This window comes from Pan troglodytes, chromosome 13 (genome assembly GCF_028858775.2).
Source record: "Pan troglodytes isolate AG18354 chromosome 13, NHGRI_mPanTro3-v2.0_pri, whole genome shotgun sequence".
Classification (NCBI taxonomy): Eukaryota; Metazoa; Chordata; class Mammalia; order Primates; family Hominidae; genus Pan; species Pan troglodytes.
Window position 1 is genome coordinate 108289714 of NC_072411.2, and position 22943 is coordinate 108312656.

Here is a 22943-nt window from a genome sequence, read left to right on the forward strand (position 1 = left end):
GCTATATACATCTACGACAGTTTATAAGGACATAAGCTGGATACAACTTAAATGGAAGAGAGAATTCAGCCATGACAAATTACACTGCATATGAAAAATTACCAACTTGAAAATACATTAGTATGAAAAATTTTAAACCAGGTTACAAAACAGCATGTATAGTAAGAGCCCAATTTTATATATTAGAAAGAATATATCAAGGTATTAACAAATGGGTATTAATATGGCTTGGAGTGTTTTAATTTATTATTTTTGTTTATAAATTTTTTAACTTTTGTATTTTAATCACAAAAAGTCACAGATGGTTTAACAACAGGTGAAACAATAAAAAGCTATAAGAAAAGCCACCACTCCCAACTCCTATAAAATATACCCTGTCCAATTCCATCCTCCCTAGGGTAGCTGATGTTAACAGTCTGGAAGTATATACCCTTTTATACTTTTACCTTTGCTCACATCAACCAGGCCAATAGCCATATACTTAATCAATAAATATACTGATATCCCCTGTTTTTTTACTTTTTTTTATTTTTACCAAAATGGGATAATAATTACCTCTTGATTTTTTTTTTCCACTTTTTAATATACCATGGACACATCCCGGTCAAAAGATACAGAATTTTTTTTTTTTTTTTGAGATGGAGTTTCGCTCTTGTTGCCCAAGCTGGAGTACAATGGCACAATCTCCGCTCACTGCAACCTCCGCCTCCTGGGTTCAAGCAATTCTCCTGCCTCAGCCTCCCAAGTAGCTGGGATTACAGGCGCACACCACCATGCCTAGCTAATTTTTGTATTTTTAGTAGAGACAGGGTTTTGCCATATTGGCCAGGCTGGTCTCGAACTCCTGACCTCAGGTGATTCACCGGCCTCAGCCTCTCAAAGTGCTGGGATTACAGGCATGAGCCACCACACCTGGCCTCATTCATTCTTTTTAATAGCTATATAATATTTCTTTTCTTTTCTTTTTTTTTTTTATACAATAGAGACAAGGTCTTACTGTGTCACCCAGATTGGTCTTGAACTCCTGAGCTCAAGTGATCCTCCCACCTCGGCCTCCCAAAGTGCTAGGATTACAGGTATGAGCCACTGCACCCAGCCTGCTACATAATATTTCATAAAACTTATGTGAACAATAATTTAGTCAAGGTTTCCTATCAGTAATTGTTTCTTTGCAGGTTTTTAATGCTGCAAACAATGTTTCAGTGAACATCCTTGCACATATATCCTTACATTTTGATTTTTTTAATCCACAGGATAGTGTCCCAAAAGTGAGTCTGCTGGCTACAAATATATTTTGTTTGTTTGTTTGAGACAGGGTCTCGCTCTGTCACCCAGGCTGGAGTGCAGTGGCACAATCTCGGCTCACTGCAGCCTCCACCTCCCAGGTTCACGCAATTCTCCCACCTCAGCCTCTCAAATAGCTGGGACTTCAGGTATGCACCACCACACCCGGCTATTTTTTGCATTTTTAGTAGGGACAGGGTTTCACCATGTTGGCCAGGCTAGTCTCCAATTCCTGACTTCAGGTGATCTGCCCACCTCAGCCTCCCAAAGTGCTGGGATTACAGGCGTGAGCTACCACACCCGGCCTATTTTTGTTTTTTTAGAGACAGGATCTCACTATGTTGCCTAAGCTGGTCTCAAACCTCTGGCTTCAAGTGATCCTTCTGCATCAGCCTCTCAAAGTACTGAGATTACAGGCATAAGCCACTAAGCCCAGCCTATACATATATTTTAAATTAGTAGATATTGCTAAATTACTCACCAGCAATGTATGAGATACCATATCCTGACCCTGACCAACAATGGATATCATTTTTGACAATCTGGTAATTCATTGTTGCTTTAATTTGTATTTCCTACCTGCTGAGAGGATTGAGGTATTCATTTGTTTATTGACTATTCATATCTCTTCACATTCTATCTTTGCTCATATTTCTATTGCTGTCATATTATGCAAATAATTTTTCCTGAAGTGAAAATCATAGCTCATATTGCATTCGAGAATAAATTTCAACTGAATTAAAGGTTTAAATGATCAAAACCAATCAAACTATTAATAGAAAACATAGAATATCTGTATAAACTTGGAATCGAGGAAGTTTTCTTAAGCAAAACAGGAAATTCAGAAGCAACAAAAGAAAAATAGACATGTGACTACATTAAATTACAAGTTTTCCCTGTATTTTCTCACTCTTAAATCATTAACAGGTATTGCCTTGAGAATTTTTTAAACAGGAAAAAATGTTTTAAAACTGTCAGCAGATATCAACAATGCTATGATCATTCCTAGAATAAGACACGCCAAGAACTTCACTAGATGCACAGGTGTTAAACTCATAAAAGCATACAACCAAACACAACTGCCTTTTAATGCTGCTATCACTACAAATAAAAGCTGCGTGCGGAATTCTAAATTCCCAACTCCTATTTCTGTATCCTATTCAGCAAGTGTTACACCCTCCAGTGTTGGCCCTCTCTATCCATGGGATCCACATCTGTGGATTCAGTCAATCGCTGATCAGAAATATTTGAGAAAAAAGATTCCATTTGTACTGAACATATACAGACTTTTTTTCTTGTCATTATTCCCTAAACAATACAGTATAACAACTGTTTTCATAGCATTTACATTATATCAGGTATTATACGTAATCTAGAGATGATTTAAAGAATATGGGAGAATGTACATAGGTTATGTGCAAATACTATGCTGTTTTATATCAGGATCTTGAGTATCCTCAAATTTTAGTGCCTGAGGGGAAGACCTGGAACCAATCCACCACACATGTAGAGGGACGACTGTGTTTATTTTAAGGTGGTCTACCTAAATACAGAATCTTTCACTGCACCACTTTGCCTCATTGTGATTCCACCCCCATCACATATGGGGTAATTATGAAAGGGAAGCTCCACACAACCGAACACATTTTGTCATATTATGTGTCTATGATATGATAAAATAGATAACTCACCTAAATGGGGAAAGAGATCAGTGTCCAACTGATGTTTCTGGGTGCACAGTTTCACCAGTCTCTGCAGTCGGCTTATACACGAGAAGTGTGGAGAGAAGGCTGTGGCTTTCATGAGGATCCGGTCAGTCCTGGGTGGGTCCACAGTGGGAGCCCTACTGGATGGCAGGAGGGGCAGAGGCCTCTTGTGAGACAACTGCCGTGCTTGTGCTATAGTGTGTGTGGTGGGTGCCACTCCCTGCATTGGTAGGCTGGTGTTCTGAGGTTGAGGTGACTTGCAGACTGAACCCTGCGGTGGCGCTGGAGGTTTTAAAGAAGTGGATAAAGGTGACAGGTGGGAGTGCTGCTGCGGAGGCTGTTGCTGTGAAGGTGCAGGAGGGGGACTAAAGTGCTCTTGTCGAACTTTTAAAATCTCTGTCTCTCTCTGGCGCTGCCGATTCTGGGCCAACTTGCTCTGCAACTTCTTTCTCACAGTTGCCCCTTTCTTTAGGTCATCATCTTCCTCATTGAAAGCAAATGGGTCTTCCAATTCAGTTTCCAGGTAGTGGAGAGGGACCCTTGCCCCAGGTGGAGAGAGGGACATTCCATCCAGTCCGTTGGGCATCTTCAAGGCCAACGTGGGCACTGTCAGGCTAAAGGCCATGGTATCCATCTGGTGCCTGACCTTCACCTCATCTATAGGATCATTCTTTTTCTTCCTCTCTTTTTTCGGGATAAAGCCAAGTACCTGCAAGTGGCTGTTGCAGTACCTTTAAAATACACACATACATGGGAAAACAGTCATGATACATATTTTTTAAAAGTAGAACATAAAACTACATGAGAATCCTAATGTTAAAAATTGCGTCACTATAGTGACTCTTGGCAGCCAGCAACTTAACATGCAAACCTCTACTACTTTCAAGCAGTCCTCAAAGTCAGTGTAATTTTGATGAGGCAAATATGTGAACTGTACATGCACAGGGGTGGCCAGACAGAAGCAAGTCATTCAGTTACTGAGTGGCCCTGGATAACTGCTCAGCTACTGCTTCTCACATGGCTTTGTTATTCTCTATTCATAGCATACAAAGTAACTCATCAAGAGTCTAAAAGATCACTTAAAATTCTCTTATGAGAAAAAATATATATATTTTCTAATGCCATTAAAGTATTCGGAGATTCACAAAGCTCTTATGACATAAAACCCTCAAGAATGTCAAGTGTCTACTGTGCTTTAGACACATATACAGAGAGAGACAGAGAAAGAGAGAGAGAATGAAATAAGAAAGTAAAAGATGGTTCGTGGGGTTATAGGTGAAATGCCTTTTTCAATAGCCAGATGTAAGTACATGAATTATCTCCTGTAGTACCTACCTGCAGTAGGCGCTAAAATAATTCCCTTAATGCAGATGAGGAAACTAAGCTTTACAGAAATTGATGAACTTGCCTGAGACTCTTTCCAGCTGGAAAGAGTCAGAGCTAAGACCAACTAAAATCAAAGCTCATGAAGACTCTCATTAGTCTTCAACAATAAGCAAGTATACTGCTTGGGTGATGGTTGCACCAGGATCTCACAAATCACCACTAAAGAACTTGCTCATGTAACCAAATACCACCTGTACCTCAATAACTTTAAAATAAAATAATAAAAACTAATAATTTTAAAAATGCTTTATAGAATTCACCAGTGATGCCATCTGACATGGACTTTTCCTGTGGAAAGTTTAAAAAAAAAAAAAAAAAGAGCAAAATTAAATTCAAAACTGCTATTTTGAATTCTCTGTCTGAAAGATCACATATCTCTGTTTTTCCAGAACTGGTCCTTGGTGCCTTATGTATTTCATTTGTTGATGTCATGTTTTCCTGGATGGTCTTGAAGCTTGTGAATTTTCGTCTGTGTGGGCATTGAAAAGTTAGGTATTTATTGTTGTCTTCACACTCTTCATGCTATTTTAAAAACCTATAAAGGCCGGGCACGGTGGCTCACGCCTGTAATCCCAGCACTTTGGGAGGCTAAGGCGGCGGACCACAAGGTCAGGAGATCGAGACTATCCTGGCTAATCCGGTGAAACCCCGTCTCTATTAAAAATACAAAAAATTAGCCGGGCGTGGTGGCAGGGGCCTGTAGTCCCAGCTACTCGGGAGGCTGAGGCAGGAGAATGGCGTGAACCCAGGAGGCAGAGCTTGCAGTGAGCCGAGATGGTGCCACTGCACTCCGGCCCAGGTGAGAGTGCCAGACTCTGTCTCAAAAAAAAAAAAAAAAAAAAAAAACCTATAAAAGGGCCAGGCGCAGTGGCTCACGCCTGTAATCCCAGCACTTTGGGAGGCCAAGACAGGTGGATCACCTGAGGCCAGGAGTTCGAGACCAGCTTGGCCAACATGGTGAAACTCCATCTCTACTAAAAATACAAAAATCAGCCAGATATGATGGTAGATGCCCGTAATCCCAGCTACTCAGGAGGCTGAGGTACAAGAATCGCTTGAACCCAGGGGCAGAGGTTGCAGTGAGCTGAGACTGCACCACTGCATTCCAGCCTGAGAGACAGAGCAAGACTCGTCTCAAAAAACAAACAACAAAAAAAAACAGTACTCCATGCTTAAATAAATTTGGAAAATGCTGGCTTAAACAAAATTAAAGAATGATTTTGTTGTTTTTTGTTACTGATGTGCAACTACTCAAAGCACTTTGTGTAACATGCATTATGAAGTTCCAAAAGGAAACTGTACCCATCTGGCAGTGTTTCCCAAAGTTATTTGAAAATGAAACCCAGGGCCAAATGTGGTGGCTCATGTCTGTAATCCCAGCACTTTGGGAGGCTGAGGCAGGAGGATCCCTTGAGGCCAGGAGTTCAACATCGGCCTGAGCAACATAGCAAGACCCTGTCTCAGTTAAAAAAAAAAAAAAAAAAATCAAAGAAAACAGAACCAGCCAGGCAAAGTGGCTCATGCTTGTAATCCCAGCACTTTGGGAGGCCAAGGTGGGTGGATCACCTGAGGTCAGTAGTTTGAGACCAGCCTGGCCAACGTGGTGAAACCCTGTCTCTACTAAAAATACAAAAATTAGCCGGGTGTGGTGGTGTGCGCCTGTAATTCCAGCTACTTGGGAAGCTGAGGCAGCAAAATCCCTTGAACCCATGAGGTAGAGGCTGCAGTGAGCCGAGACTGTGCCACTGCACTCCAGCCTGGGCAACAGAGTGAGACTCAGCCTCAAAAAACAAAAAAAACAAAAAAGAACAGAGAACCTATTTTTACTGTAGCATATAGGTGATAGCTCCAAAAAACATAGTTTGGGAAAAGACCACTGAGGTAAAAAATGTCAATCCTCAAATTCACTGGGCCTCATCATATAAATGTTTTTCTAGTAATTGCTAAAAATACAGATTCACCAAATAATCAGAAAATCTCAAGCACACACAGAATATGTGTGGGTGTGTTTTGTTGCTTCGTCTTAGAAATAAATCTATCAGAGGCACTCTTTAACGTAGGCCCCTTAAGAAAAAGCTTTCTTTGTCATGTGCAGTCACTGAAAAAGCGGAAAAGGTTTCTAGCCAGCAAAGAGAATCTACACTGTGTGTGTGTGTCTGTGTGTCTGTGTGCTTCCCTAGCAGGTTTGAGCTAGGTCCCATATATATCTTAAACAGAACAGATTCACAAAGCAATGGCCAGCAAAGAAAGAGGCATCTGGGATAACTGCACTAACCAAAAAGTTTCCCAAGAACAAGAAAAAATTTTAATAAAGAATAAATTTGGCCTGGTGTGGTGGCTCATGTCTATAATCCCAACACTTTGGGAGCCCAAGGCAGGGGGATTGCTTGAAGCCTGGAGTTCGAAACAAGCCTGGGCAACCTAGTAAGGATCCATCTCCACAAAAAGTTTTCAAAACTCGGCCGGCCATGTGGCTTGTGCCTGTAGTCCTAGTTACTCGGGAGACTGAGGCAAGAGGATCATTTGAGGCCCAAAGTTCGAGGCTGTAGTGAGCTACGATCATGCCACTGCACTCCAGCCTGGGCAGCAGAATGAGACCCCATCTCAAAGAAAAGAAAGACAAATTTATAACTTAGTACTTATGGCCGGGCACAGTGGAGCATGCCTGTAATCCCAGCACTTTGGGAGGCAGAGGTAGGAGGATCACTTCAGGTCAGGAGTTCGAGACCAGCCTGGCCAACATGGTGAAACCCCATCTCTACTAAAAATACAAAAATTAGCCGAGCGTGGTAGTGTGCACCTGTAATCCCAGCTATTGGGGAGGCTGGTGCAGGAGAATTGCTTGAATCAGGAGGCAGAGGTTGCAGTGAGCCAAGATCATGCCACTGTACTTCAGCCTAGGCAACAGTTGAGTGAGACTCCGTCAAAAAAAAAAAACAAAAAACAACTTAGTACTTTTTTTTTTTTTTTGAGACGGAGTTTCGCTCTTGTTGCCCAGGCTGGAGTGCAATGGCGCGATCTCCGCTCACTGCAACCTCCGCCTCCTGGGTTCAAGCAATTCTCCTGCCTCAGTATCCCGAGCAGCTGGGATTACAGGCATGTGCCACCACACCCGGCTAATTTTGTATTTTTAGTAGAGACGGGGTTTCTCCATGTTGGTCAGGGTGGTCTCAAACTCCCAACCTCAGGTGATCCACCCACCTCGGCCTCCCAAAGTGCTGGGATTACAGGCGTGAGCCACCGTGCCCGGCAACTTAGTACTTATTAAGCACAGCTTCTCGAGATAGAAACATGAAAGTCCTTTCCCTTATCTTGTTCTCAAAAGAGCAAACTATTTCAAAGACAAAGGTGTATACAGATGCTTCAGAGAATATTTTGAAGAGATTCATAAGGACTCTCACTTGAATTCTTGCCTTTTTTTTTAGATATGGGGTCTTGTTCAGTTGCCCAAGCTGGAGTATAGTGGCACAATTACTGTTCACTGCAGCCTCGGCCTCCTGGGCTAAATCAATCCTCCCACCTCAGTCCCAAGTAGCTGGGACTCTAGGCGTGTACCACTACACCTGGCTAATTTTTGTATTTTTTGTAGAGATGGGGTTTTGTCATGTTGCTCAGGCTGGTCTTGAACTCCTAGGCTCAAGCGATCCACCGCCTTAGCCTCCAAAAGTGCTGGGATTACAGGCGTGAGCCATCACACCCAGTCCTTGCTGCTATTAAGATAATTCTTGCTTTGGCTCAACTGAAAAAAAATCCAACACTGACAACTGTAACCATGATAAGCTAATTTTAAGACAAAATTTTAGAAATGTGTTTACGATGGGGCTTGATGTAAAAAAAAATTAATCCAAGCTCATCCATTCTTCAAGTTAAAAAAAGGCAGGGGTAAGAAATTATCATTTTCAGTCTGCTAAAAACTAACTAGACAGATATATTTAGCCTAATACATACATCCCTTTCTCACCTGAGATTAAAATTTTATTCCTTGCCTCACTAAGCAGCTGTTTCTAACTTTCAGGTATTGTAATTTGAAGCCGCAATGCTCATTAGAAATTCTAAGAGAGTATTCCTAAATCCCCATTAAACTATTTGTACTCATTTTGGTGAGATCTGCACCAACACAAATTATTTATTTCATACTGCAAGTGTAAAAAGTATTCATGACATAAAATATCTGATTCCTTTCCAACCAATTTATGCAAGTGACATTTGCTAATGTATAGAAACATGGATGAAGGTTGTGTGTGTGTTTTAAGATAGAAGTGAAAGGTTCAAATTTTCTACCTAGAGATAACAAGTATCTTGAAACTTTTGGAAAACAAGCATGTATCTCTCCATGAAGCCCCACAGTGATCTATATAGTTTCTGGAGAATTGAAGAAAAAGAAGCACAGAGAAGAGATTATATATGAAAGATAGTGTGAATTTTCCTAACAATATGAAAGATGAATAACCAGTATAAGACTCCTTTAAAAACAATTCCACTCTTTTCTAAATTTAGCGAAGCATAAACTCATCATTCTAGTGGCAAAACCGACCCTTAATGTGAAAATAGTGTTTCCAAATTATGGCAAACATACTCTATTTGGAACACTTTTTAACCAAAAAAGGTAAGGTTATAAAACACGCCAAACACTGGTGAGAAGTCTGATAGGAAATAAATCTAACTGATTCAAGTAGTTTTTTAAAATTTTCTTTAGTAAGTATATATCCTTTACTAACTTCTAGGCATAGATTTTAAACTCCAAAATTGCTATCATTAATTATAACACCTAATTAGTTATTTAAATTTCTCTCATTTAGGCAAATGAGAAAACTAGGTAGAGAAGTCAGGAATTACTTTATAAGGCCATAAACCAAACAAATCCGTTTCAAGACTTCAAGCAGCAACTTTGAGGGAAAAAAAATCTTTTAAAAATTCTAGAAGTCCATGAAATCAATTAAATAGAAGACACTCAAACATACTTTAAGTAATTCCCCAAATTTATTACTCTATTTTAAAAAATTGCCATATTTCATCTTTAAAAGTATTCCATAGATTACCCCCAGAATTCAACATTTATATAGGTGGAGGAAGGGAGGGAGGGAGAAATGAAGGACAGAAGAAAAGAGAAGAAAAAACAAGAAAAGAAAAAATTCCAAGGCTGTTAATGAAATCAAGGTATGATTCTCATGATTAGCCCTTACCTACGATCCTCTGATTTGGGGATGGGGTTGGTGCAGCGTTGGCTGTTATACTTGGCCACATATTCACATTGCTTGAAGGGGGCAGTCTTGTCCTCCAGAACGTGTCTGATACAGAAGGCGTAGCCGTTGAGTCGCCTCTGCTTGCACAGTTTGGGGCTATATGAGCACAAGGGCTTATTGTCAACCTCAGAGAAGTGTATATGTTTCCCTTCATACATCACGTGACTCTATTCCTTGTGAACATCAGCTAAAAGGCCACCACAAAAAAAGAAACCCAAATGATAAATCAGAGAGTATAAGGCAGATTTAAGTTGAGAATTTCACTGAGGGACTTCTGGCCCCACAGCCATACCTGATTTTAAATCTTCTGCACCATAGCAATGTTAAGAGAACCCCCAAGGATACCACAGTTTGGAATGCCGCAGAATCAAGATGAAGCAGATTGTCTATAAAAATATCAAAAGGCCTAGTTAACAAACAGAAATAAGCAAAGCTAGCTCACCCAGGAAGCAAAATACTATGACATCACCCTTACTAATGCAATGGATTCTTCACTGTAAATCAACATCCCAATAACGAGGTTAAATAAGAAAATAAGAGACATTATAAAACATTAAGTTGGCCGGGCGCCGTGGCTCACGCCTGTAATCCCAGCACCTTAGAGGCGGGTGGATTACCTGAGGTCAGGAGTTTGAGACCAGCCTGGCCAAAATGGCGAAACCCCGTCTCTATTAAAAATACAAAAATGAGCCAGGCATGGTGGCAGGCACCTGTAATCCCAGCCACTTGGGAGGCTGAGGCAGGAGAATCACTTGAACCCGGAAGACAGAGGTTGCAGTGAGCCGAGATCACACCCCTGGACTCCAGCCTGGGTGAGAGTGAGGATCTGTCTCAAAAACAAAACAAAAAAAAAAGTAAGTTACCTTATCCCCCCAAATTGAACTAAATAACATTTGCTCTGGTTAAGTTCTATAAATACCTCAAAGCAGCAAAACTCTTCCACCAAATGAATGTCACAGGTAGCAGGTCTCTTTTTCATTACTGATGTTTGCATGCTATACTCATTTTCAGAACCCACATCCCTTTACAATGCCAGCAGAATAAATGGTAGACCTAAAACTTCTCTCAGAAATTCTACTTTTTTTGATATGATGGTAAAATATTTGGCAATTTATAAATTTTGTATTTAAATTTCTGCCATTAAAAAGTGTTCTTTCCCTTATAATATTTCCCCACACCTATCCCATCCAATCACAATAAACTTCTCAGGCCCAAAGACTAGTCACCTGACCACACTTACATCATTCATTTCAAAGTTCTGCACCACATGGTGCTTCCAGTCACACTAAATAGTAAAATAATCGTGGCTTATGAGTCTTTTCAGAGTCAGTGAGAAAATGGAAGGAGGGAATTACACAATACTCACTACCAATCTACACGCAAAAGGCCCAGTGGTAGGATTTATATATTACAACACCATCTAGTCCATCATGAAACTGAATCTATTTTGCCAAGTCAGGATCTTAGTGAGCTGATGGAGTCTCACCCATCCTCTTCCATACTTCCAGCCATCAAGATGGCTGATGGAACAGCTCAGATATCAGCTACTGAAAAAGTCCAGAAATACTCTCTGTTTTACCAGTAAATGACAAGATACATAAATGCTGGAGGTGTCAGAAGACACGGTTGTTCAAGTCCAAAATCTGCCACTTGCTGTGTTACCTTGAACAAATCATTTAACCTATTTGAATGTCAGTTTTCTCATCTGTAAAACAGGGATAATAATAGTAGCTATGTTATCAGGATACTGGAAGGATCAAATGATACAAAGCATCCAACATACTAAGTATCATCCCTAGTATATGGTAAACACTAGAGAAACAAATTACTATTCACAAGTGTTCATTCTTGTAATACAAGACTACATTCCACCTGCCAGTAATGAAAGTAGAGAATTTGTAGTCTTCTCAAGACATACTTCACTTACTGTAGTAGGAAAAAAAAAAAACTCAAAATATTAACTTAGTTAATAAAAATCATATTTTCTCTTCTGGAGGGAAAAAAAGTCACATTCATTACTAAGTAAATTAATCACACATTAATGTAAAAAATAAGAGCTTTCTCTTTTCACCTTATGAGAATGTAAGGAAAAAAAGTTGGACTAGAAATTTAAATTTAGGTGCTAAGAAACTGGATATCCACATGCAGAAGAATGAAACTAGACCCCCACCTTTCACCCCATACGAAAATCAACTTAAAATGGATCAAAGACCTAATTGTAAGACTTGAAACTATAAAACTATTAGAAGAAAACACAGGGGACACTGATGTGGGGAAAGGGTTTATCAGTTAAGATCTGAAAAGTACAGGGTGGGCACGGTGGCTCATGCCTGTAATCCCAGCACTTTGGGAGGCCGAGGCGGGCGGATCGTGAGGTCAGGAGCTCGAGACCAGCCTGACTAACAAGGTGAAACCCTGTCTCTACTAAAAAATACAAAAATCAGCTAGGCATGGTCATGCATGCCTGTAATCCCAGCTACTGGGGAGGCTGAGGCAGGAGAATCACTTGAACCTGGGAGCAGAGGTTGCAGTGAGCCGAGATCACGCCACTGCACTCCAGTCTGAGCAACAGAGTGAGACTCTGTCTCAAAAAAAGAAAAGAAAGAAAGAAAAAAAGATCTGAAAAGTACAGACAATAAGGTAAAAATAAACAAATGGGATTATATTAAACTAAAAAGCTTCTGCACAGCAAAGGAACAACCAACAGCACAAAAAGACAACCTACGGAATGGGAGAAAATATTTGCAAACTATTGAACCAACAAGGGATTAACATCCAGTATATATATAAGAAACAAACATCTCAAAAGAAAAAAATACAAACAATTCAATTTTTAAATGGGCAAATGATTTGAACAGACATTTCTCAAAAGAAGGCATACAAATGGCTAACAAATATTTGGAAAAAATGCTGAACATCACTAATCATCAGGGAAATACAAATCAAAATTGGGGTAAGGTATCCTCTTACCCCACTTAGGATGGCTATTATCAAACAGACAAAAAATAACAAATGCTGGTGAGGAAGCAGCAAAAAGGGAACTCTTGTACGCTGTTTGGGAATGTGAACCAGTATAGCCACTATAAAGAACAGTATGGGCCGGGCGCAGTGGCTCACACCTGTAATCCCAGCACTTTGGGAGGCCAGGGCAGGTGGATCACTTGAGGTCAGGAGTTCAGGACCAGCCTGGTCAACATGGCAAAATCCTGTTTCTCCTAAAAATACAAAAATTAGCTGGGCTTGTTGGCATGCACCTGTAGTCTCAGCTACTCAGGGCTGAGGCAGGAGGATCGCCTGAACCCAGGAGGTCAAGGCTGCAGTGAGCTGAGATCACACCACTGCACTCCAGCCTGTGATGGAGCGAGACGATGTCTCAAAAAAAAAATAAAATAAATAAAATAACAGTATGAAGGTTCCTCAAAGAGCTACAAATAGAACTACCCACTACTAGGCATTTTTCCAAAGAAAAGGAAATAATACATCAAAGAGATATCTGCACTCCCATGTTTATCAAAGCACTATTGATGATACCCAAGATATGGAATCAAACTAGGTGTCCCACAACAGATGAATGGATAAAGAAAATGTGGTATATATACACAATGGAATACTATACAGCCATTAAAAAGAATGAAATTCTTGGGCACCAGGCGCAGTGGCTCACACCTGTAATCCTAGCACTTTGGGAGGCCAAGGTGGGCAGATTACCTGAGGTCAGGAGTTCAAGACCAACACGGCCAACATGGCAAAACCCTTCTCTACAAAAAGTACAAAAATTAGTTCAGTGTGGTGGCACACACCTGTAATCCCAGCTACTCGGGAGGCTGAGGCAGGAGAATCACTTGAAGCCAGGAGGCAGTGGTTGCAGTGAGCCGAGATCGCACTACTGCACTCCAGCCTGGGTGACAGAGCAAGACTCCATCACAAAAAAAAAAAAAAAAAGAAATTCTCTTATTCACAGCAATATGGATAGAACTAGAAGACATTATCTTAAGTGAAATAAATAAGGTATGGAAAATTAAACACACATGTTTTCACTCATGTAGTCACTTAAAAAAGTTGATCTCATAGAAGCTAAAAGTAGGCTGGGCGCAGTGGTTCATGCCTATAATCCCAGCACTTTGGGAATCCAAGGCAGGTAGAACATTTGAGCTTAGGAATTCGAGACCAGCCTGGCCAACATGGTGAAATCCTGTCTCTACTAAAAATACAAAAAGTAGCCGGGCATGGTGGTGGGGGCCTGTAATCCCAGCTATTTGGGAGGCTAAGGCAGGAGAATCGCTTCAACCCAGGAGGCGGAGGTTGCAGTGAGCCGAGATCGCACCACTGCACTCCAGCCCGGGCAACAGAGTGCAACCGTCTCCAAAAAAAAAAAAAAAAAAAAGAAGAAGTAAAAAGTAGAACAGAGGCTAGAGGCTACAAGACAAAGACTGGGAAAGGTAGGGGAAAGAAGAGAATATGGAGAGATTTGTTAAAGGATACAAAATTATGGCAAGATGGGAGGAATAAGCCCTAGTGTTCTATAGCACTGTAGGATGGCTATAGTTAACAATAATTATTATACAGTTTTGAAAAGCTAGAAGGAGGATATTGAATGTTTCCAATACACAAAAAAATGATGCTTGAGATGATGGATGTTCTAATTACCCTGCTGATTACTATACATTATATGAATCAAAACATCACTATATACCCCACAAATATGTACAATTATTTTGTGTCCATTAAAATTTTTTAATTTGAAAATTATAAAACATAAACATTTAAATTTAGCTGCCCTGGATGTTTGGGACAGGAAATATTTCAAAGCAAATCCATGCCATTTTTCATTTTTCACCATCTTTGCTCTACTCACCCACAAGCCAAACACACACATATCTTTCACAAATTAGTTCAAAGAAACCTATACGAACTTCAAGAAAAAAGAGCAATCTACATGTCTGTAGGTATGAGAGCATTTTACAAATCATAGAAAGAAATCTGAGGGCAGGGATGGAAGGATGTGAAGTTGCAGTGTGCCGAGATCGTGCCACTGCACTCCAGCCTGGGCAACAGAGGGAAACCCTGTTTCAAAAAAAAAATGCAACTCAACTGAGCATTTTGTGATGAATTCAACCTTGTCTTACACAAATATTTGAACTATTGCTTTTTTGGTTTGAATTTATCAACTGAGTCTTTGCCCGTACTTCTGTTCCCAACTTTTGAGGCACTGTGTTGTGTTTTATTTTTATTTATTTTTTATTTTGAGGACAGGGTCTCACTTTGTTGCCAGGCTGGATTGCAGTGGCATGATCATAGCTCACTGCAACCTCAAACTTCTGGGCTCAAGAGATCTTCCTGCCTCAGCCTCCCAAGTAGCTAGGACTACAAGTATGTGCCACCATATCTGGCTAATTTTTTAAATTTTTTGTAGAGACTGGGTCTTGCTGTGCTGCCCAGGCTGGTCTCAAACTCCTGCATTCAAGAGATCCTCCCGCTCTGGCCTTCCAAAGTGCTGGGATTACAGGCATGAGCCACTGTGCCTGGCCACACTATGTTTTAGATCTCAGGTCAGCAAACTAAACTATTTCTTACAGGATAAATGTGGCCCACTGTCTGTTTTAGTAAATCAAGTTTTATTGGAACACAGCCATGCTCATTCATTTACATACTGTCCATGCCTACTTTTGTGCTATAATGGTAAAATTTAATAGCTGCAACAGATACTATATGGCCACAAAAATAAAACTATTTACTAACATGTTATTTGTTGATCCCTTTTAGATGCAACTCTTGTTGGGTTTGACTTTTTGCTCCAATCTGAATCATTTTACTTTTGAGCAATTTTTTTTTCTTTTCTTTTTTTTGAGACAGTGTCTCACTCTCTCACCTAGGTTGGAGTGTAGTGGCACAATCACCACTCACTGCACCCTCAACCTCCAGGGCTCAAGCAATCCTCCCACCTCAGTCTCCTGAGTAGCTGCGACTAAAGGCACATACCACTACACAGGGCTAATTTTCTGTATTTTTTGTAGAGACGAGGTTTCACCATGTTGCCTAGGCTGGTCTTGAACTTCTGGTCTCAAGTGATCTCCCTGCCTGGGCCTCCCAAAGTGCTGGGATTACAGGCCTGAGTCAACCTGCCTGGTCCAAGTCATTTTCTTTTAATAAATGAGTTTATCCAATTTATAATTTTGTATTTATGACATATTTCATCTTAATCCTATTATATTTTGTATTGCCTTTAGCCTTTAATTTAATCTTTTCATTATACATTTCACTATATTCAGTACAAAGGTTTGAACTGTGTAGCTCTACTTATACATGGATTTTTTTTCCTCCTCTGCTACCCTGACAGTAAGACCAACCCCTTCTCTTTTTCCTCCATCTACTCAATGTGAAGACTTTTATGATGATCTGCTTCCACTTAATATTAAATATATTTTCCTTATGGTTTTCTTAATAACATTTGCTTTTCTATAGCTTACTGTATTGTAAAAATATAATATATAATACATATACAAAATATGTGTTAATCTGTTTACGTTTTCAGCAAGGCTTCTAGTTAACAGTAGGCTAGTTAACTTTCTTGGGTAGTCAAAAGTTCTAATATGGCCAAGTGTGGTGGCTCATGCCTGTAATCCTAGCACTCTGGGAGGCCAAGGCGAGTGGATCACCTGAGGTCAGGAGTTCTAATGCAGATTCTCAAAAAAAAGTTCTAATGCAGATTCTCAACATGTGGGGTTGGTACCTATACTTTCAAGTTGTTCAAGGGTCAACTGTAGTCTGTTTTCTTAGAAGAACTGTAGTCTATCTCCTTTAGATAACATTTCTTTACTCCACACTAAGAAAATTAGTATACTTATCAGCATTATTGCAATTGATCCCATGTTATAAACGAGAAAAATTTCCAGACTTGCAACTACCTACCCATCCCTAACTCTCAAGGCTTTTTCCTGTTGTTGTTCTTAGTTCTACATTTAAATTTATTCAATGCAAAATGATGCTTTAACTTAGTCTTCCATTCACTTCTTGATTCAATAGTTTACAACACAGTTTCCTCTCCTTTCTTTCCCCCAAAAGAGCTGATTTGTGGAAACTATAAGCCACGATTTTTCTATTTGAAAACATACGCTGGCCAGGTATGGTGGTGCACGCCTGTAATCCCAGCACTTTGGGAGGCTGAGGCGTGTAGGCTGCTTTGAGCTCAGAAGTTCGAAGCCAGCCTGGGCAACAGAGCGAAACCCTATCTCTACAAAGAATACAAAAATTAGGCCAGGTGCAGTGGCTCACACCTGTAATCCCAGCACTTTGGGAGGCCGAGGTGAGGTGGGCGGATCACTTGAGGTCAGGAGTTCGAGACCAGCCTGGCCAACATGTTGAAACACCATTTCTACTAAAAACAAAACAACACAAAAATTAGCCGGGTGTGGTGGCATGTGCCTGTAGTCCTGGTTACTTGAGAGGCTGAGGTGAAGGGATTGCTTGAGCCTGAGAGGTCGAGGCTACAGTGTGCCAAAACTGCACCACACCGCACTCCAGCCTGGGCAACAGAATGAGACTCTGTCTCAAAAAAAGAAAAGAGCCAGGCGCGGTGGCTCATGCCTGTAATCCCAGCACTTTGGGAGGCCGAGGTGGGCGGATCATGAGGTCAGGAGATAGAGACCATCCTGACTAACACGGTGAAACCCTGTCTCTACTTAAAATACAAAAAATTAGCCGGGCGTGGTGGCATGTGCCTATAGTCCCAGCTACTCAGGAGGCTGAGGCAGGAGAATCGCTTGAACCCGGGAGGCGGAGGTTGCAGTTAGGCAAGATCACGCCACTGCACTCCAGGCAACAGAGCAAGACTCCATCTCAAAAAAAAAGAAAAAAGAAAGAAAAGAAAACATGTCAATTGGTGTTATACTTAAACAACAGCTTGTCTGGACATAAAATTCTTGGGTTGTGCTTTTTTTTATCTACTGACTTTGTATATATTGTTTCATGTTGAAAAAGCCTGAAGCCAGTCTCTTGATTTTATAGGGGACTTGATTTTTTTTTTTTTTTTTTTTTGCATGTTGACCTAACGATAAAAGTCTATTTAAAGACTAGAAACTGTTCTAAAATTTTAAATCCTTTTCTTTTCTTTTTCACTCTTGTTGCCCAGGCTGGAGTGCAATGGCACGATCTCGGCTCACTGCAACCTCCACCTCCTGGGTTCAAGCGAATTCTCCTGTCTCAGCCTCCTGAGTAGCTGGGATTACAGGTGCATGCCACCATGCTCAGGTAATTTTAGTATTTTTAGTAGAGATGGGGTTTCATCATATTGGTCAGGCTGGTCTGGAACTTGTGACCTCAGGTGATCCGCCTGCCTCAGCCTCCCAAAGTGCTGGGATTACAGGCATGAGCCACCACGCCCGGCTTTTTTTTTTTTTTCTTTTTTTTTAAGAGATGAGGTTGCACTATAATGCCCAAGCTGGATTGAACTCCTGGGCTCAAGCGATCCTCCACCATAGCTGGGACTACAGGTGCATGTCACCACACCTGCCTTCAAATCTTTTATTGTGGGAAACTCTTCCTTAATGTATTGACATTTCTTTCTGCTTGATTTATTCTCCGACAGCTTCAGGGGTATCAATTATTGGCATACTAGATTGACTGTATTCCCTATCTGTCACTCTCTCTCTAGTCTTTCTTCATTTTTATTTGTTCCATTTTGGGTTGCTCAAATTTCTCAAGCTTGCTTCCATTACCCCCAGCTATAGTTGATATTTGCACTTTGAATGTTTCTGCAATGTTACTTTTCTCTTATTTTGTACCCTGATTCCATCAGCTCACTCTTACAATACTTCTGTTGTCTTCTTTTATTTCTCGAGCTTTTATATCTCATCTTTAAACTCTAGTTTCAGAGGAGGTATGTCTCACCCCCACCTTCCACCATAGGAACTATTTTTTCACTCTCCCTTGAGGCTTGACTCCATGCTGGACTATGTTCCCTAACTCACAGGAGCCCACATGGCATAGATTTGGGGGTGGGGTGATAATTTAGGCTTTACTTCTCTTCACATGACCAAGATCAGGAGCTGAAAGGCTGCTTGCTGCCAGTTTCTCCTCCACTCTGAACTTCCTACAAAACTGGTAGGACTGCACAGTTTGTAACTCAGCCCCACCTCTCCTGCCACTCAGGGAGCCCAATATACATATATCCAACTTTGCCATCCATGCATGGGGATTACTGGTTTTGTCCTCGGGGTGTGTCGCTTTCTTGAGAGAAAGCTTCTTCCTTTGCTTTGCCTGGTTCTACAGAGGAAATCATCCTCTCTTGGCATCCTCTCTTGCCCTGGTTCAATTTTCACTGCACTTAATAGCACTAATTTATATATTTTGGGTTTTTTGGGAGGGTTTTGTTTGGTTTTTTTTTTGAGACAGAGTCTCGCTCTGTCACCCAGGCTGGAGTGAAGTGGTACAATCTCAGCTCAGTGCAACCTCCGCCCCTTGGATCAAGCCATTTTCCTGCCTCAGCCTCCTGAGTAGCTGGGATTATAGGCGCCCGCCACCACGCCCAGCCAATTTTTTTGTATTTTTAGTAGAGACGGGGTTTCACCATGTTGGCGAGGCTGGTCTCGAATTCCTGTCCTCAGGTGATCCATCCACTTCAGCCTCCCAAAGTGCTAGGATTACAGGCATGAGCCACCGCGCCTGCCGTAATTCATATATTTTGATTACAAGGTTACAGTAATTGTCAAAGTTGCAGTTTAGTTTCTGTTTCTAATTCTCCCTATTTTTAAAGTTGGTTTGGAGAAGGAAGAATAGAGATCTCAGTACTTGCTATCATTAACCACAAATATCTTTTTAAATTTTGAATAAACTATTCCACAATAATATCAAAACCATAAAGCATACTTACTATAGAATTTTTTTACAACAAATGCATTACTTTTGTAATAATTTTATAAAAATCTAACTTTCTTCTCTTTTTTTTTTTTAAGAGACAGTCTTGCTCTCTTGTCAAGGCTAGAGTGTACAGTGGCACAATCATAGCTAACTGCAGCCTCAAGCTCCTGGGCTCAATTGATCCTTTTACCTTAGCCTCCCAAGTAGCTGGGACTACAGGCATTAATCACTGTGCCCAACTAATTTTTTAATTTATTGTAGAGATGGAGTCTCACTACATTGCCCAGGCTGGTCTTGAACTCCTAGCCTCAAGTGATCCTCCTGCTTCACCTCCCAAAGTGCTGGGATTACAGGCGTGAGCCACCACAACCAGCCTGAATTTATTCTAATTGAGTATTATTGTAGTATCAAAATCACTGTTCTGTAAACTGGAAACAGATCAATATCTGGTCTTCTCTACATTAATAAACTTCTCCTTTTTAAATAAAGAAGAAGTTATGACAAACGCACTGAGGCAGTTCTCAGAAAAAATCCTACATATTTTTCACTCTTTACCTCTAGCCTTCCACAGCTGGCGTTTTTTACCCTGATTTTACTAAAGGTGAAGTTCACATCACTTTCACTCTTTGGCACTGAGTGCAAGATATAAATAAGAATGGAAATATACAATATATAAAGCCCACATAATCTTAATCAAATGTCTTTTAGACCCTGATATATAAATACTATCGCATTTTCTTTCTTCCTTTCTTTCCTTTCCCTCTTTTTTCTGAGACAGGGTCTTGCTCTGTTGCCAGGCTGGAGTGCAGTGGTATGATTACAACTTACTGAAGCCTTGACCTCCCCAGCTCAAGTGATCCTTCCACCTCAACCTCCCAAGGAGCTGGGGCCACAAGCACATGCCACCACGCCCAGCTAATTTTTCATATTTTTAGTAGATATGGGGTTTCACCGTGTTGCCCAGGCTGGTCTCGAACCTCTAGGCTCAAGCCATCCACCAGCATCAGCCTCCCAAAGTGCTGGGATTACAGGCCTAAGCCACCATGCTCAGCCTATCACATTTCCTAATCCATGCAAACAAAAGGCTAAAACTAAGCACTATCTTTTTTTGTTTTTGTTTTTGTTTTTGTTTTTGTTTTTAGAAAAGGGGACTGTCTCACTATGTTGCCCAGCTGGTCTACAACTCCTAGTCTCAGTGAGCCTCCTGCCTCAGCCTACCAAACTGCTGGGATTACAGGCGTGAACCACCATGCCCAGCCAAGCTCTACTTTTTAATACATGATGAATATCACTTTAAAAAGAAAAAAAAACCTTAGCCAAACTAAATTTATTAACAGTTCTAGCAAATATCATCTTCAGCTGTGGAGACAACTTGCTTAGCATATAAACAGACCTATGCTCCCTTAAAGGAGAGAATGCAGGTAATTAAGCACTTTAGAGCAGCAGCAGAATATACACTGTTATTACCAAAAAATGGAAATAACCATTACTGAGAACAGAAAATACTCAAGTCTCACTTGCTGTAGAAAAAATATTTCAACAGCAAACATAACCATATACTAGAATTCAAGAGTAGAAAATAGCCGGGCACGGAGGGTCACGCCTGTAATCCCAGCACTTTGGGAGGCCAAGATAGGCGGATCACCTGAGGTCAGGAGTTCAAGACCAACCTGGCCAACATGTTGAAACCCCGTCTCTACAAACACACAAAAATTAGCCGGGCATGATTGCGGGTGCCTGTAATCCTAGCTACTCAGGAGGCTGAGGCAGGAGAAACTGCTTGAACCCGGGAGGTGGAGGTTGCAGTGAGCCGAGATCACACCGTTACACTCCAACCTGTCTAAAAACAAAAACAAAAAACAGTAGGAAATATGATTAGGTTTAGGTTTTTAAAAAATCCTCATTGGGGCTGGGCATGGCGGCTCACGCCTGTAATTGCAGCACTCTGGGAGGCTGAGGTGGGAGGATCAACTGAGGTTAGGAGTTCAAGACCAGCCTGACCAACATGGAGAAACCCAGTCTCTACTAAAAATACAAAATTAGCCAGGTGTGGTGGCACATGCCTGTAATCCCAGCTACTCAGGAGGCTGAGGCAGGAGAATCACTTAAACCCAGGAGGCAGAGGTTGCTGTGAGCCTAGATCGCTCCATTGCACTCCAACCTGGACGACAAGAGCGAAACCCCATCTCAAAAAAAAAAAAAAAAAAAAAATCCTCTTTGATATTATACACCAAGTTTAATAGGAAAATTGAACAATTCATTTCCATTGTTTCTTACTTCTTACAAATACAGAGGAATAAGACATTAGCAAGGAGAAAAGTAAGGAAGATACACTTTTAACAAAAGCAGCCAGCAGCGCTTTCAGTCTTCCAATGATAACCACAAAACAATTTGACAAAAATATGAACATTATTCTCTTTGGGACTACCACTTGATCACCTCCATGTGGAATCTCTATGTCACTGCTGTTCTTTTGATTCTCCTGTTTCAGAAACATGTTCATTTCACTGCCACACCATTTTTCTCTAATTGCCATCTGTAATTTTATATCCTACCACTTTTAAAGAGCCTAAATCTACAACATACCTTATAATTTTTTTTTTTTTTAAAGACAGAATCTCACTCTGTTGCCCAGGCTGGAGTGCAGTGGCACGATGTTGGCTCACTGCAACCTCTGCTGCCCATTTTCAAGTGATTCTCCTGCCTCAGCTTCCCAAGTGGCTGGATTTACAGACAAGCACCACCATGCCCTGCTAATTTTTGTATTTTTAGTAGACACGAGGGTTTCACCATGTTGGCCAGGCTGGTCTCAAACTCCTGACGTCAAGTGATCCGCCCACCTCGGCCTCCCAAAGTGCTGGGATTACAGGAATGAGCCACCGTGCCCAGTTCATACCTTATAATTTTTTTAAAACTAGCGTGAGATGCCAGGTGCAGTGGCTCATGCCTGTAATCTCAGCACTTTGGGAGGCTGAGGCAGGCGGATCACTTGAGGTCAGGAGTTCGAGACCAGCCCGGCCAATATGGTGAAACCCAGTCTCTACAAAATACAAATATTAGCTGGGCTTGGTGGTGCACACCTGTAATCCCAGGTACTCTGGAGGCTGAGACAGGAAAACTGCTTGTACCCGGGAGGTGGAGGTTGCAGTAAGCCAAGATAGCACCACTGCACTCCAGCCTGGGCAATAGAGTGAGACTCCATCTCAAAAAAAAAAAAAACCTAGTGTGAGGCTGGGCACAGTGGCTCACACCGTAATACCAGAATGTTGGGAGGCCACGGCAGAAGGATTACTTGAGCCCAGGAGTTCAACACCAGGCTGGGCAATGTAACGAAACCCTTGACAAAAAATAAAATAAATAAAACTAACATGAGCCTACTAAATTATCAGAATGTTTGTTTTCCAATATACTTAATGCAAATGAAAAGAATATTTACTTATCCCAGAAAGAGTGGATACTGTTAAAATCA

General features: G+C 41.0%; 1 protein-coding gene across 8 annotated transcripts in view; it reads right to left on the reverse strand.

Annotated features, from left to right (window-relative positions):
* Positions 1 to 22943, reverse strand: part of INO80D (INO80 complex subunit D) — a 101290-nt gene that overhangs the window by 59877 nt on the left and 18470 nt on the right. For 4 of the 8 annotated variants that reach the window (XM_516046.7, XM_009444087.4, XM_009444088.5 and 1 more), the window contains exons 2-4: positions 9912 to 10005; positions 9560 to 9806; positions 2976 to 3721 (exon numbers count right to left, since the gene is read on the reverse strand). In XM_516046.7, the coding sequence (XP_516046.3) occupies positions 2976 to 3721; positions 9560 to 9777 (964 nt within the window). In that variant the 5' untranslated portion in view covers positions 9778 to 9806; positions 9912 to 10005. Of the gene's footprint in view, positions 1 to 2975; positions 3722 to 9559; positions 9807 to 9911; positions 10006 to 10329; positions 10446 to 22943 lie in introns of all 8 variants that reach the window. The other 4 variants (XM_054680136.2, XM_063790661.1, XM_009444091.4 and 1 more) reach the window with 2 other exon arrangements.